The sequence below is a fragment of the Lepidochelys kempii genome, chromosome 6 (assembly GCF_965140285.1).
Source record: "Lepidochelys kempii isolate rLepKem1 chromosome 6, rLepKem1.hap1, whole genome shotgun sequence".
NCBI classification, from domain to species: domain Eukaryota; kingdom Metazoa; phylum Chordata; order Testudines; family Cheloniidae; genus Lepidochelys; species Lepidochelys kempii.
The window spans coordinates 15,560,560-15,576,356 of NC_136385.1; the positions used below are offsets into that span (position 1 = coordinate 15,560,560).

Here is a 15,797-nt window from a genome sequence, read left to right on the forward strand (position 1 = left end):
ATAATAAGTAATGATAATGGCTGGGTTGGGGGGGATACTGGGTGTAGCAGGTGGAATGTGTGGGGGTAGCAGGTGAGCATGATGGGTGCAGTAGTTGGGCATAACACCCTAATAGGCATTTTCTGGTGATAATGTCTCCAATTCTTCTGCTCCTCACCTGTCATGTTAGGTTAGTCAGAAGGACGGCTGCTCAGCAGTGCTGCAGGATTATCCCACCCATGTCTGCAAGGCTCCCTTGGAAAAGGCCGCCCACCCACAACCCTTCACCTTTGGCCCTGAACCACCGACCAACACCTGGGTGATCCTGAACATCATCTGCATAGACTAGAGAACACTGTGCATGGAAGCCAATCTCCAGTTAATCAGCTCAAGAAGCAGATCATGCAGAAGATGAAGTTTGGTGACTTGGGGTCCATTAATCTGCTGTATGAGGGCTGGGAACTGAAAGTCCCAGACAACCTGGAGCAGCAGGGAGTGAAGAACCAGCCCAACCTGGTCAGCTTATTCAGATGTGCAGGAGTGGGAGAGGAAGGGGAAGAAGGAAAAGGGTGGGGAGAGGGTCCCTTATCAGTAGAGCAGGAAATTGTTGGCATTTGAAGGAATCCAAACTGCTTGTATTTCTCCCAGGCACTTCTAGGGCACCAATCAGCATCACATCTAGGCACTGGTTGCTGTGTCCAGCTTTTCACACTACATAGGTTTGAAAAGTGTCATTTAAAAGACGGAATCTCAATGCTTTTTTCAAAATACAACCCTTGGATGGAAAATGGAAATAAACTAAGAAGAATATTAGCAAACCAGCTGAGTTTCTTTTCTCCTGTTTCTTCCATTCACCTTTTTGTTTTCAATTCTGGTCATGCTCCCCTCAGAGGAGGTTTTCAGACTTTCATGTTGAAAGAGGGGCAGTGTGATCTCCTGGTCTGTGCACGGCACATGCAATCAAGACCCCTGGGGTCTAATCTCAAGCCTGACGCTAATCCCCCTCTGTGACCTTGGGCATGTTGCTGTGCCGCCCTGTGCCTCAGTTTCCCCATCTGTGTAATGGGGATAATGATACTTATTTCTCTCACCAGAGGTGTAGTGAAACTCAATGAATGTATATCAAGAGCTCTGAGCAGCTTGGAGGGATGAGGATGTGGAGGAGGGAAAGAGAATAAATGTAGTCAAGGGAGGAAAATATATGACTGGAAAGGAAATTGTGGGACATAAAGTGCAATACCCTGCTATCGCAGGCAACCTCATCAAACATGCCGCCTCCTCACTGGAGGATCAACCCCCAGTCACTTGCATGGCAGGCACAGATCTGCACCACTACATGAAAGAGGAACACAGAGAAACAGAGTGGAGAAAAAGATCATGTGGAGAAGGAAACTTCAATTCCCATCACAATATCAAAACAAGAACCGGGAGGAAGGCAGGAGGCTGGGGTTGCATTTGAAGATGGGGGTAGGAGCTTTGCTGACATTTTCTTTTCCCCCTGAGCTTTGCACTTGTGACCTGGCCCTCAGCAGCAGCAGGGAGCTCCCCAGGTGCAGCCTCTCTGCTCTCATGCTTCACACCCCTCCTCTTCCCACACGGATCCTATAAAGCCCCAGTCCCACAGCTTCCTTGTATGGGAAGTGGCTGCTGGGCAGGGTTTTACTAGCAGTGCCTGATACTATGGGGCTGGGCTATAGGCATTTTGTGGGCTTAGTGCTGCTCTGGTCCCTAGGGACAGCCCTTGGGCAGGGGGACTTCCGCAGGGTCAGTTTCTCTGTCTTGCAGCATGGATATGAGTATGACTGTGGAGACTATGGGATGCAGCTGCTGGTCTTTCCCAGCCAGGGCCGCACTGTCCGCTTCAAAGTTGTGGGTAAGTGGCTGCCTGGAGGGGTCCTCCTATGCCTTTCCATCTGCTAATGGTGTTAACTGGGAGCTTCTCTGACTTAATTACTTCTGTTGGGCAGGCTGGAGAAGAGATGTGACCTCTTCCTTTTGCCATGATCTCAGCTGGTCTGCCTGTTAACCTTAGATCTTGAGCTCATGGGCTAGTCTGATAGGGCAATTTCCTGCATATCCTTGGGAGGCTTTGTTGAATTAAATATGAGTGTCCATTGTCCTAATGACTGGTCTAGGGCTAACTTATGCTCCCCTTCATGGGGGAGGGGCTACTGCAGCTCCTCCAGGAACTAAACAGTGGATGGCCATTAGGCAATCTGGCTGATTTGCCTTCTCCCCTGGAGAGGCTCCCATACACTAGTTCAAACTGGGCTCTCTGGGGACCAATAGACCAAGAAAGGACTGCTAGATAAAGAGCCTGAGTTTAAACTGACTCAGCAAAGGGACAGACCTGTCTCACCAAGGGTTTGGGGGGGATGCTTGGGGAAAGGTTGAAGGAGTGACACCTACCAGAGCTTGAGTTAGCAGTTGCGGTGACCTTTGGTCAGCTTCTTTGCATGCATGTAGGGTCTTATTTTTTAACATCTCCTCTGTCTCAAGAATAAATGTGCTTGCTTAGAAGATGCTGAGTGGTAACTTACAGCAGCTGGCAATACACTGGTCATAGCTAGGGCCCTACCAAATTCAGTCCATTTTGGCTACTTTCACAGTCATATATTTTTTAAAATTGTAGAAACTTCATGATTTCAGCCATTTAAATCTGAATCTTTGTGGTGTTGAAACTGTAGGGGTCCTGCCCCAAAAAGGGGTGCATGGGGGAAGAGGGGGGTTGTGTGGTATTCCTACTTCTGTGCTGCTGGTGGGGCGCTGCCTACAAAGCTGGGCACCCTGCCAACAGCTGCTGCTCTCCAGCCTCTCAGCTCTGAAGGCAGCTCAGAACTGAAGGTGGCAATACTGTGACACCCCCTAAAATAACCTTGTGACCTGCAACTTCCTTTTGGGTCAGGACCCCCAATTTGAGAAATGCTGGTATCGCCATGAAATCTGTATAGTATAGGGTAAAAGCACACAAGACCAGATGTCATGGTTGGTGACCATTTTTCATGGCTGTGAATTTGGTAAGACCCTACCTATTGGAAAGAAAGGAAAGTGCAGGTGCTGGCCATTTAGGCAGTCTGGCTTGCTGGGGATACTGCTGTGTAGGCAGGGAACACACTGGTCAGGAGGCTCAGAGGTGCAGGCCTCTGCCCAAGAGAGGTGATGGCTGAGGGCCTAGAGTGGATGTCCTCAGGGGACCACAAGGAGGGAATACAGGTGTAGTTACTCTGAACTGACACTCTCCTTTATGCCACACAGCACTTCCTGTGAATATCCTAGGCTGTATCTGGATGGCCTAAACAGACTGGTGCCAGACCTAACTCTCTTCCTTCTAGCTTATGTTATTGCACATGCTCCTGCTCCAAAATAAGCCTCTCAGTTGTGAGGCCTGGACAGAAGGCAGAGGACACAAGCCTTCTTGTAACCTCCCAAAGGATTGGCTTTGAGTTCTCAGCTGCTTATGTGGCCTAGGCTTGTCTTGTGGGATAACTTGACATTGGAGTCACTGCAGTGCTCTGAAAGGGCTATGTCCCAAAACCTCACTTGAGAGTCAGCTGATCCCTTATAAATGGGGAATCTCCCCATTTTAGGATCAGGTCTCCCTGAGCTGCACTGAGACTCCACAATGTAGTGGACCACTATCCCTCCTCCAAATAGGAGTACTTAAGAGACTTTAGTCTTCTGCACTACTGGGGTGGGGAGTGGGTGCCAAAGGAACTCTCATGTCAAACTTCTCCTGCCACTTCCATGCTATCTCCACAGATGAGTTTGGGACAGCCTTTGAGGTTACCAACTGCTCCATCTGCCTCCACTGGGTCACATCTAACCAAGAAGGGGTGGTGACCTTCTCAGCAGGCTACAATGGCTGTCATGTGCTGAAGAAGGTGAGTTTCTGACCTCATGGCATTCTCTGTGATCCTGTTACGAAGACGTGTGCCTGCATCCCAGCAAAGCACAGTCCCTGGCTCTGGTCCAGAAACTGTCACTGAGCTATTGCAGCCATGAAGTGTTTAGTTGGACAGCCCACAGTAATCTTACTCTGACCTCTTCCATAACCCCCTGCAGAGAGGTACAGCTATTGGCTCCCTACTAGTCCCCCTGCACCTAGTTCTATTAATGCCTCAGGGTTGTTTGACACACCTAATACTTCTACTTCCTTTTCTGTACAGGATGGCCGTAACCACCTGCAGGTCCGAGTGGAGGAACTGCTGAGCACCAGGGCTGTTGCTGCCACCCATGATGTTAACTTGACCTGCCCCAAGCCCACTGAATGTGACTTAACCCCAGCCGGGCCTGGTGCGCCCGGTGCCCCAGCCGGGCCTGGTGCGCCCGGTGCCCCAGCCGGGCCTGGTGCGCCCGGTGCCCCAGCCGGGCCTGGTGCGCCCGGTGCCCCAGCCGGGCCTGGTGCGCCCGGTGCCCCAGCCGGGCCTGGTGCGCCCGGTGCCCCAGCCGGGCCTGGTGCGCCCGGTGCCCCAGCCGGGCCTGGTGCGCCCGGTGCCCCAGCCGGGCCTGGTGCGCCCGGTGCCCCAGCCGGGCCTGGTGCGCCCGGTGCCCCAGCCCATCTATCCTCCACTGAGTAATATAGGTACATTCTCCTGTGTCTCCTCCACTGGGATTCAGGGAAGCTGTCTTGGCCCTTCACCCTTGCCCAAGATACTGCAGAACACCTTCAAATTCAGAACTTAGCCCATCCTGACTCTGAGGCCTCTACCGAGAACTATCCTGGTTTGTGTCAGGGCTGGATGATAAAACCAGAACTATGACCTTTCTTGTAACTAATGTGCTTGGGAGTGGTGTGGATCTGAGCATGTGGTGTCAGGTCCATGGGTATTGTGTAACCTGTTGTGGTGATTGGGTCTGCAAACTTACTCTAATTGTGAGATTGACTGTAAAATATGTGAAAGTTCATAACATCATGAAGTAGTGATGGGGGAAACACAGGGAAGGGATAAAGGAGACAGACTGAATTGGTCTAAATGAAAAGGCCTATTGATACAACTCAAGGACCAAGTTGAAACCATACTCAGTAAAAACAGATGTGGAACCAGAAACAAGTGCTCACTTGTTTACCAATGAGGCCTAATAAGGGTGAGCTAGTCTAAAAACCATAAGAAAATAGGTAAAGACAGTAGCTGTGGGAGAAGACCAAACAAATGAAGCCTACTAGAGCAAGCTTCACCATTATAGCTACCACCCCACTATCTCCTGGGGCCCTGGTCCTGAGGCATGCCCTAACCAGGCCAGAGAGGGATCCAGATGACCTCTCCACACAATCAGTGGTACCCAAAAGTATCTTGGAGTAGAAAAGTGGCCATGTACTGTGCTCCCAACAATCTTCAGTACTGTCTCTAACCTGATCTTCCAGGTGCCCGCCTAACACAGGAGCAGTGCCAAGTGGTGGCTGGGAAGATCCCCTGTGCAAATGCCCTTGACCAAGCTGCTTGCTTCCAGGCTGGCTGCTGCTATGATGGGACTGACCCAACTACTCCTTGCTACTATGGAAACACAGGTAAGGGACCAGCTGGAGGAGCTCTGGCCCACATTGCTCAGGGCATGTTAACATGATAACACTCAGTTGGAAGAGGGAGCTAGGCCACAAGTCAGCTGCCTCATTCCATTTCCACTGGGCAGGGTGAAGAAGCAGGGAATGGAAAGTGTCTCCAGGTCACTTATTCAGGGCCCAGAGTTGATGTAAACTAAGTACATCCATAGATGTTCATACTCAGGCTTGGGGTCCTTCCCATTTAAAGCATGGGAGCTCTCCACAACAATTCCCACTACCCCAACTGTAAAGGGCGGACAGGAAATGGCTCAAGAATACAAGCCTGAACACTCAACACCTGAGAAACCTCAGTCTATGAAGGGCCTACAGTGTGAGCTCTGCTACTGCAAAATAAGTGGAAAGAATCCATCTTATCTCTGGGGTTCCACTGTGGGAATATCCTGGCTCCAAGCTCTCTTTTCCATAGCCTTCTCTATTCTACTCAAGGAGAAATAAAACAGGGGGTGTACTAGCCTGTGTTCTGAGGCATGGTGAATATTGGCCTCTCCCTCAGTATGCCTGTGCCCAAACCTAACTCTGGCTTGTAATAAAGGGTTGGGAGTTCCTGCCCCCACATGTTCCAGCATCATTGGGTTGCAATTGCTGTGCTTAACCTACTCCTTTGTGTTGCAGTCACTGTTCAGTGCCTTATGGATGGTCACTTCATTCTGGTGGCCTCCAAGGACATGTCTGACCACCCCATCATCCTGGACAGTGTCCGGCTAGCCTATGCCCAGGCAGGGTGTGACCCCATCAGGATGACTGAAGCTTTTGTGCTCTTCCACTTCCCTCTCACACAATGTGGCACCACAGTCCAGGTGACAATACATTCCCTGACATAGCACAGAACCCTTTCTGCTTCTCAAAGGGACTAAACACCTCCTGTTTCCCATTCCCCTCCAGATGATTGGGGACAAATTGATCTATGAGAATCAGCTGATCTCTGGCATTGACATACAGACTGGGCCAGAGGGCTCCATCACTCGGGACAGCACCTTCACGTAAGTTGGTCTACTTCTGCCCTGGAAGAGTCTTTCAGTGAGACAAATCCATTCTTTCTGAGGAATCTAATAAACCACCTGTCAACTCCCTTTAGTTTCTAGTTCTTTTAGGACCAAAGAATCTCAGGGCTAAGAGTTGGTTGACAGCTGACTTTCCAGTACCCCCCAAACACTGTCTTTCAGTTCAGGACTGCTAACGAATACTAGAGCTTGACAACTCTACATTTCAGTGGGAGGGAAAACTGACTCTGGAAACCAGAAATCAAAATTCTGGACTCTAGTCTGTTAGAATTTGTCATCAAAGGTTAACTTTGATTAAAATCATTCTAAAATATTCTGTAGAAAATTGACACTTTTGACCAGCTCTTGGTGTGTGTGTCCAATTTCAATGAGAAGGAAGAATAAAACCACACTGAAATGTGGCTGAGATACTAGGGTAATGGCTTCTACTATGGCAAACCACCATGCAATTAATGGCGAGTAACTAGAGCCTCTTTCTGAATCTCCTAGTAATGACTGCCCACCTCTCCCTATACTAGGTTACTCACTTGGTGCTGACTCTCAAGAACACGTGTCAATGACTGAATTGTCAACTCTCCATTGGAGACTTCACTTGGATATCTTCCATCCAAGTGCTGACTTAAATCGGCCAACCAGGTTCAGTCTGACTAGATCACTGCTTGAGGCAGTAAGGCCAAAACCTGAGTGGGCTGAGAATGAGCAATTGTGTAGGATCTTATGCACTCAGTGAGTGGCCCTTGGATCTTGCCATGTTGAGCAGTGGTGGCCATTTAAACTGAATGGGTACAAATAGCCTCAGGGCAGGGGGAGGGTAAAGATGCACAATGTGACTCCTAAAACACCTTAGCTTGGCTAACAAACCTCAGCTCCATCTCCTCTCTCCTGTGCAGCCTCCATGCTCGGTGCATCTACAATGCCAGTGACTTTCTGCCAGTCCAGGTCGAGGTCTTCTTGCCCCCCACACCTGCTCCAGTCACCCAGGCAGGACCCCTCCGGCTTGAGCTGCACATCGCCACAGGTAGGTGACCCCTCACTCCAGCACGGAGATCCCATCCCCCTGAAGGACCACAGGTGTCTCAGCTCTGCTCTCCTCCTACCCTCTCCCCCACAGACCCGAGCTACAGATCCTATCTCACAGAGAGAGACTACCCTGTGGTGAAGGTGCTCAGGGACCCTGTCTACATGGAGGTTCGCATCCTGCACAGAACAGACCCGTCCCTGGTTCTGGTTCTGCACCAGTGCTGGGCCACCCCAAGCGCTAACCCCCTGCAGCAGCCTCAGTGGCCCATCTTGGTGGACGGGTGAGTGGCTGGGGGTGAAGGGAATTACTGGCTCTCAAGGAGTGGTAATCCTGGGAACCTGCTTAAATCTACCCTTCCTTGTTCCTAGGTGCCCGTTCCTGGGAGACAACTACAGAACCCAGCTTGTGCCCATGGGCCCTGCATCATCTGAGCTGCCCTTCCCAACTCACCACCAGCGCTTCATCCTCTCCACCTTTGCCTTTGTGGACTCTGCTGCCCAGATGGTGCTTGAGGGACTGGTAAGGGGGTGAGGGGCTGAATGCCCATCTTTGGTAGCCATTCCTACTACAGCCAAGGTAGTGACCCCAAACAGCCTCTTTCTCGAAAGAAGAACATTGCCCATCCAACTGGAAAAGCTCCATTTTGGAGGGTGGTGCAGGCTGCAACCCCTGTAAGGAGGTGTGGTGAATCTTGGTACCTTGTTCACATTGTGGTAGGTGAGCATGTGGGGGCACCTGGCTCACATGTTCTGCAGCCCCTCTTCTCTTCAGGAGCAGTGCTCCTCTATCCTAAGAACATTGGTCTTCATCCCTATGACCACTGAACTGCATGGTTCTAGTCACTGCTGGCCTGGGTACAAGACTGACCTTGGGTGGAAGCAGCTCTAGCACAACCTGCATCAGCCTTCTACCAATTAGAAAATAGCATGGAGCTTTAGCTGCTGGAGTAGGGCCTCCTTGGGGTGAACAAATACCACCCCAGTTCTCAATCCAAGAATAGCCTACTCATAGGTTTTGCCTGCCCAATAAATCCACCGGAGGAACTCCTCCAGTGACTTGTACACACTGGCACCTGCTTGGCTGGTGATATACCAGGGTGCATTGCCCTCTGCTGAATGCCATGACTAGGGACTTCCCCAGTGAAGATGCAAGCCCAGTATTACAGTAACATGACCCTGAAGGTTAAAGGGGTGGGGGAGGGGGCTGAATGGCTATCTTTGGTAGTCATTCCTACTACAGCCAGGGCCAGTCCTTTTTTAGGAGATGCATGTTTGAGGCTGTGCACTTGCTGACTAGAATGACTGGCCAGTGCATTATCTAACTTGGGTTCCTGCCATGTCTGGTTTAGGTGTACATCTTCTGTAGTGCCTCAGCCTGCTCACCATCCCAGCTGGAGCCCTGCCAGACCATATGCCCATCAGGGGTGACTGCAAGTAAGTCTGGCCTCTCTGTGCTAGGCATGGATATGGCATGCTGCTGGTGCCAGACCCACACTAGCTGAAGCTTATCCAGAGCTCTCAATTAGCTATGTTCTAAGCCTAGAAAGTTGGCAAGGAGCATGAACTTTCGCTCAGACCAGTGGATCAACTGCATGAGTAAGGTACTCAACAGCTTCTAAGAGCATCAAATAGCTATACTGAGTTACTTCACACCAATGCATCTGACACAGACCACAAAGTCAGATTTCCCATCTGGCCATCCTTTTGGCAGCCATGATGGGACAATGGCCTGACTGTCCCCTGTAGCTGTGTAGGAACCAGTAAACGCTCCTTGGACTCCACAGGCCAGAGTCCTAGTTCTGTCTCCAGAACAGTCCTGAGGCCTAGACGTGTGAGCAGAGATCACTCCTTGTCAGCTCAGCAGCTGGTTCTGAGTGAGCTCTGCTTCAGCTTGCTGACTGCATCCTACTGGCAACCCTGAAGAGCCTCCAGACTCTCTAATTCTCTCTCCTTCTCCCCCTGCCCCCCCAGGAGGCCGTCAGTTCCTGACTATCCAAAATGGGATAGAGCCTCTCGATGTGGTGAGCTCTCATGGGCCTGTAATTTTTTTCCAGGACAGGCCAGAGGCATTCAAAGATTCAGTCTATGGGAATGAAGGTAACTCTCCTCTCAAACTCTCACCCCACTCAGTGGTGACTGGCACCATGGCCAGGCACATGGCAGTCCTGTCTTATTAGGAGGCACTGTCTCTTGCCAACATGTGAAGGGGTGAGGTGGGGACTGAATCAATGACCTGCCTTGTAGGAGGGAGCTGGTTAGATGCTTGGTGGTACCAGCAGAGGATGCATGGACTCCCATCTGGCCTGGCTCTTACTCATGCCCCCCTATTTGGAGAGGTGGGGGACACAGGACTGAGATAAGAGTAGCTGAGGATGTCCTATTCAAAAGCATGTAGCTGGGATTTAAGTTGCTGGATAGCAGTGGCCCAAAGGGGCAGGGAGTAATGCAAAGAACAATCTAACTGCATCCAATTTAGAATTAGTGAGTAGGGATGGAGTCAAACCACCATCCCTGGTGGGGATGGTAGGATACCTAGATTCACAATCTCCTGGCCACCTATGTAAGCTATAATCTCCTTTTCCCACAGATCCTGTCTCTAGACTAGATTTGTCCCCTGTGCTCCTGGTTGGGCTCTTGCTGCTGGCTATGATCTCCATTCTCACTGCTGTGATCATGCTCTGTAAGAGAAAAGGCTGGATGACAGGGTTCCAAAACCCTCATGAAGGAACATTTTAGCAAAAACCAATAAAACTGGTTGTATCCTACTGGTCACTTGTGGCCCTCATTCTCTTGGGGTGGGCTAGGGCATGTAGTAATCAGAAATAGCAGATGGCATCTTTCTGTAAACCAAAGGTGGTATCCTTCCCCACTGCCCCATGAGTAGACTTCTAAGGTTCTAGAGGCCCCACAAGTTCAGACTGCATGCATGCACCAGTCCCTCCAAGCAAATATTAACTGCATCAAGGCTGCCTCAACCAGCACAAGTTTCCATAGCTCAACTTGCAAAGAGCAAGAAACAAGCCTTGTGTATCTGCAACTATGGTAAGTGTCTGTTTGTTGCAAGTGTCTCCTTCAAGCATCCATGAGAAGAGGTGCTCCCTCTACACCACCTAAGGGCCAAAGTAGAGGAGCTCAGCTCTAAAGAGGTCCCTAGGAGAATTCCATTACCACCCTCAGAGGACCTCTACATAATATGCCAGGACTGAGGCACCATGCACTGAGTGAAGGGCAAAGGCAGCTGATATAGCCAGCTGCCACTACCATTCAGATCCTCCAAAGCAGAGGTCAAAAGTGCAGGGCAGTAGATTCCAGGTGTACAGCAGCCAAGAGCTGACACTCTAAATTCTTTAGAACTGAGCCCAGGTGTTTAACATTGCTGAGTTGGGAGAGCCTTTAGCAACCATGTGCTACACCACCAATGCATCTTAGTGGTGAAGTATGACTGGGCAGATTTTGACAGCCCAGCAAAATGTCTAGGCCAGGGCTAGTACTAGAATATCTTATGTTTATTGCCAAAAGCAGCTGGCAGCCTTACATAACTAGTCAGTAGGGGGTTGACCATAAGATGCAAGCATGAGCCTGCTGCCTTCCATGGTCAGCAATTTTAAAAGAGCTTAAGTCTGTTTTTTTTTTTAGGCCAACTAATGAACTGTTATGCAGGAATAGTCCTGCACCTGTAACATTAAAAATCCTTAAGTCTTTCTTTCTCTCCTGGACATGTTGATGTGATTTCTAGTAGTTTCTAATAGAAAGGAGCTAGACAGGTCTGAGGAATCTTGGATGTAACCTTTGGGACATCTCTTGGAATCCCCAGTGATGGGTGGATAGCTAGCCACTTGAGACCCTCCCTCCAGAGCATGGGTAACTCATGCTAAAGGGTTAGAGCACCCCAAACAAAAGTCCTTGACCTTAATAAACACTTGTTTTGGGGGTTTCTGGGATTAAAAGCAATTTGGGTTTGTGCTAATCTTTAATTAGACAGATGTGTTGTGTCCCTTTTACTTCTTCCTTGCAAAGGGTACAATTACCCTAAGGCTTGGGTTGAGAGATTCCCCAGGTAACATGACTGGATCAGCTGAAGAGCTAATAGGGTAGGTCTGAACAAACAACCCACTGGCAGGTACAGCCAATTCTGCTGGTCAGTCCTCTGACCAAAAGGTTGGTGTGCAGAGACAATTTCTTGATACTTTAAATCACCACTTCTTGGAGTGGCTGGTACAGGAACCCACAAGGGGAGAGGCAATTCCTGATTTTAGTGCTGAGGGAGCACAGGATCTGGTCCAAGAGGTAACTATAATAGGACTGCTTGGAAATAGTGACCATAATATTTAACATTCCTGTAGTGGGAAGAACACCTCAGCAGCCCAACACTGTAAGGGGAACTATGCAAAAATGAGAAGGAAATTAAAAAGTACAGTGAAATCCCTGCCAGCTGCATGGACTCTCTTTGAAAGACACCATAATAGAGGCTCAACTTCAATGTGTACCCCAAACTAAAAAACACCATAAAAGAACTAAAGGGCCACTGTGGCTCAACAACCATGTAAAAAACACAGTGAGATAAAAAGGCATCTTTTAGAAAGTGGAAGTCAAATCCTGGTGAGGTGTAAAAGGGGCATAAACACTTACAAATTAAGTGTAAAAATGTAATAAGAAAAGCCAAAAAAGGAGTTCTGAAGAACAGATAAAATGTTTAAGTACCTTTTGAGTTTTTGGTTATGACATCAGAAGCAGGAAGCCTGCTAAACAACCAGTGAGGCCCCCTGGACAATCAAGATGAAAAAAGAGCACTTAAAGACGATAGTCATTGTGGAGAAACTAAATGAATTCTTTGCTTCCGTCTTCATGGCTGAGGATGTAGGAAGATTCCCAACCTGAGCTGTCCTTTGTAGGTGACAAATCTGAGGAATTGTCAGACTGAAGTGTCATTAGAGGTGGTTTTGGAATTAATTGATAAACTTAACAGTAACCAGTCACCGGGACCAGATGGCATTCACCCAAGAGTTCCGAAAGAACTCAAATGTGAAACTGCAGAACTATTAACTATGGTTTGTAACCTGTCCTTTAAATCAGCATGTCTACCCAGTGACTGGAAGATACCTAATGTAACATCAACATTTAAAAAGGGCTCTAGAGGTGATCCCAGCAATTACAGACCGGTAAGTCTAACATCAGTACCAGGCAAATTAGTTGAAACAATAGTAAAGAATAAAATTGTCAGACACGTAGAACATAAATGGGTGGGAAAAAGTCAATGTGGTTTCTGTAAAGGGAGATCATGTCTTACTAATCTATTAGTTATTTGAAGGGGTCAACAAACAAGTGGGCAGGGGGGGATCCAGTGGATATAGTGTACTTAGATTTCTAGAAAGCCTTTGACAAGGTCCCTCACCAAAGGCTCCAACGTAAATTAAGTTGTCATGGGAAAAGAGGAAAGATCCTTTCATGGATTGAGAACTGGTTAAAAGACAGGGAACAAAGGGTAGGAATAAATAGTACATTTTCAGAATGGAGCAGGGTAACTAGTGGTGTTCCCCAAGGGTCAGTCCTAAGACCAATCCTATTCAACTTATTCATAAATGATCTGGAGAAAGGGGTAAACAGTGAGGTGGCAAAGTTTGCAGACAATACTAAACTGTTCAAGATAGTTAAGACCAAAGCAGACGGTGAAGAACTTCAAAAAGAGATCTTGGAGTCATTGTGGATAGTTTTCTGAAGACGTCCACACAGTGTGCAGCAGCAGTCAAAAAAGCAAACAAGATGTTAGGAATCATTAAAAAAGGGACAGAGAATAAGACGGAGAATATCTTATTGACCTTATATAAATCCATGGTACGCCCACATCTTGAATACTGTGTACAGATTTGGTCTCATCTCAAAAAAGATACACTGGCATTAGAAAAGCTTCAGAGAAGGGCAACTAAAATGATTAGGGGTTTGGAACAGGTCCTATACGAGGAGAGATTAAAGAGGCAGGACTTTTCAGCTTGGAAAAGAGGAGATGAGGGGGGATATGATAGAGGTATATAAAATCATGAGTGGTGTGGAGAAAGTGAATAAGGAAAAGTTATTTACTTGTTCTCATAATATAAGAACTAGGGGCCACCAAATGAAATTAAGGGACAGCAGATTTAAAACAAATAAAAGGAAATTCTTCTTCACACAGCAAACAGTCAACCTGTGGAACTCCTTGCCTGAGGAGGTTGTGAAGGCTAGGACTATAACAGGGTTTAAAAGAGAAATAGATAAGTTCATGGAGGTTAAGTCCATTGATGGCTATTAGCCAGGATGGGTAAGGAATGGTGTCCCTAGCCTCTGTTTGTTAGAGGGTGGAGATGGATGGCAGGAGAGTGATCACTTAGACAGGACACTGGGCTGGATGGACCTTTGATCTGACCCAGTATGGCCATTTGTATGACCACTAGATCTCTGCTAGAGAGTGCCAATTTTTCTTTATTTTCTTCTTGCTGTTTGCTCACTACAAATTAAAAAAAAAAAAAAAAGCCCCAAGCCTTTCTGGACACTTCCTCTTCTCCAGCCAGACTACATCTTGTGATGCTATGCCACTGCGATGCTTGCTGGGGTACCCAGGTTTGTAGGAGACTTTGCTACCATCTGCCCTTAGCATGAGCCAGCCTTGTCTGTGCCTGCAGTAGGTTAGCTCCCCAATGTCAACAGCTTCTGACATTTCCGGTCTCTGCAGGTCCCCTTCTCTCTGTACAGATTAACAGGCACGCTCCAACCTCTGAGCATCCAGCCCCAACTCCATTGGATGCTCACAGAATTCAGAGCTGGTACTCCCAAAGAAGTACACCCCAGCCTACCAGTTCCACCTCAGCTCACTGCTCTGCTTAACACACAGCACTTGGATAAGTTTGCAGAAAAAACAAAAATAAATTTATTTAACAAAGATCAGAAATTCATGATGAAGCAAGTAGAATTAATGGAAACAAATGGTTACAAACAGTGGTGTAGTCCTAATCTGCTATTCCCCCACCAGCCTGATCCTCTCACCCTACCCCCATGCTGCTTTCACCCTACCCCCTCGCTTCAGGGGGAGGGGCCATAGTGGTTTAGTGGTAGCAGAGCCTGTGTGCGCCTGACCCACCACACCTTTCGTATAAAACAAAATCATAGCATGCTGTCTAGAGCCTAAACTTAACTGACAAGACATTCCTCTGTCTCATAAAGATTAGTGCAGCCAAAGTTTGTCTCCCAGCATCAAACAGCTGTGATCTTCTGTTCATAACACAAGCTAGCTGGCAGCTTGTCCCCTTGTGAAAGATAACTGGGTGTATCGCTGCACCCCCAGTTATAGTACCAATGAGCCATTGTCTTCACTTGCAGACAGGATAGTCTCCTGCTTGTTTATTTCTTCCTGTAAACTCCCTTTCTTGAAGATATCATACTCCCTTCCCTAGTATTCAGCTTAGACTGTAGCTGGGCATCTGTTGTGATTTTAATGTACATGTGGTCAGACAGATAAGCGTCTCTTGTCTGAAAGAAACTTTTTATCACCTTCTGGTGACCCGCCCCAAGTCACAGACCTGAAGAACATAATTTTCAGTATATATTCATATCTCCTTACACATTGTCCATCCATACATTCTGCAATGATTATGAGGACCAATGGGGTACAGGCTTTCAGGAAAGACCTTCCATAACACCCTTTGATAAACTAGTATGTTGACATGAGACCCAGTGATCTCTGTAACCCTTTACACCCCTTTGCCCTCTGCCAGTTGGCTCCAATAGTTCCCCGGGTCCCAAACTCCCATGGTGCAATGTGGTACCTCAGCAGAGAGAAGACTGTGGTGTATCATGGGAAATGTAGTCCTTCTAGACAGCACAGCCCATAGAGGAGAATGGGACCATGAGGCACCTGAACTACACCTCCCACAAGACACCATGACAGTATTTCCCTGTCAAAATGTTGTTTTCAGTTGAAAATTAGGGCCCAGAAATGTTTGTTTTTCACCAACATTTTTTCAGTTTTAGTCTGAAAATTTGGGGTTTTTCAATATTTCACCAAATAGTCAAAAGTTTCTATAGGGGAAAAAACCAGTTGCAGAGCAGCTCTAACCCTTACTTACACTGAGCAGTAACTTGCTCTGGGAACAGTCCCATTTAAATCAACAGGAGGATGGGATGCAGAATCTGGCCCTTGGGGCAGGAACTGCTTCTTACTAGGCGTTATGTCCGGCACCCAGCACAATGGGGCCTTGACCTCAATTGGA

General features: G+C 48.0%; 1 protein-coding gene across 1 annotated transcript; it reads left to right on the top strand.

The window, feature by feature from the left end:
• Positions 1-1,659: 1,659 nt before the first annotated feature.
• On the top strand, positions 1,660-9,655 carry LOC140913802 (zona pellucida sperm-binding protein 1-like). Its single transcript, XM_078853495.1, is given in 13 exon segments — positions 1,660-1,852; positions 3,739-3,860; positions 4,146-4,255; positions 4,257-4,561; positions 5,342-5,485; positions 6,152-6,336; positions 6,422-6,519; positions 7,431-7,558; positions 7,652-7,841; positions 7,930-8,080; positions 8,910-8,994; positions 9,532-9,611; positions 9,614-9,655. Coding segments are annotated over 13 exon segments (1,833 nt in total).
• The last annotated feature ends 6,142 nt before the right edge of the window (positions 9,656-15,797 follow it).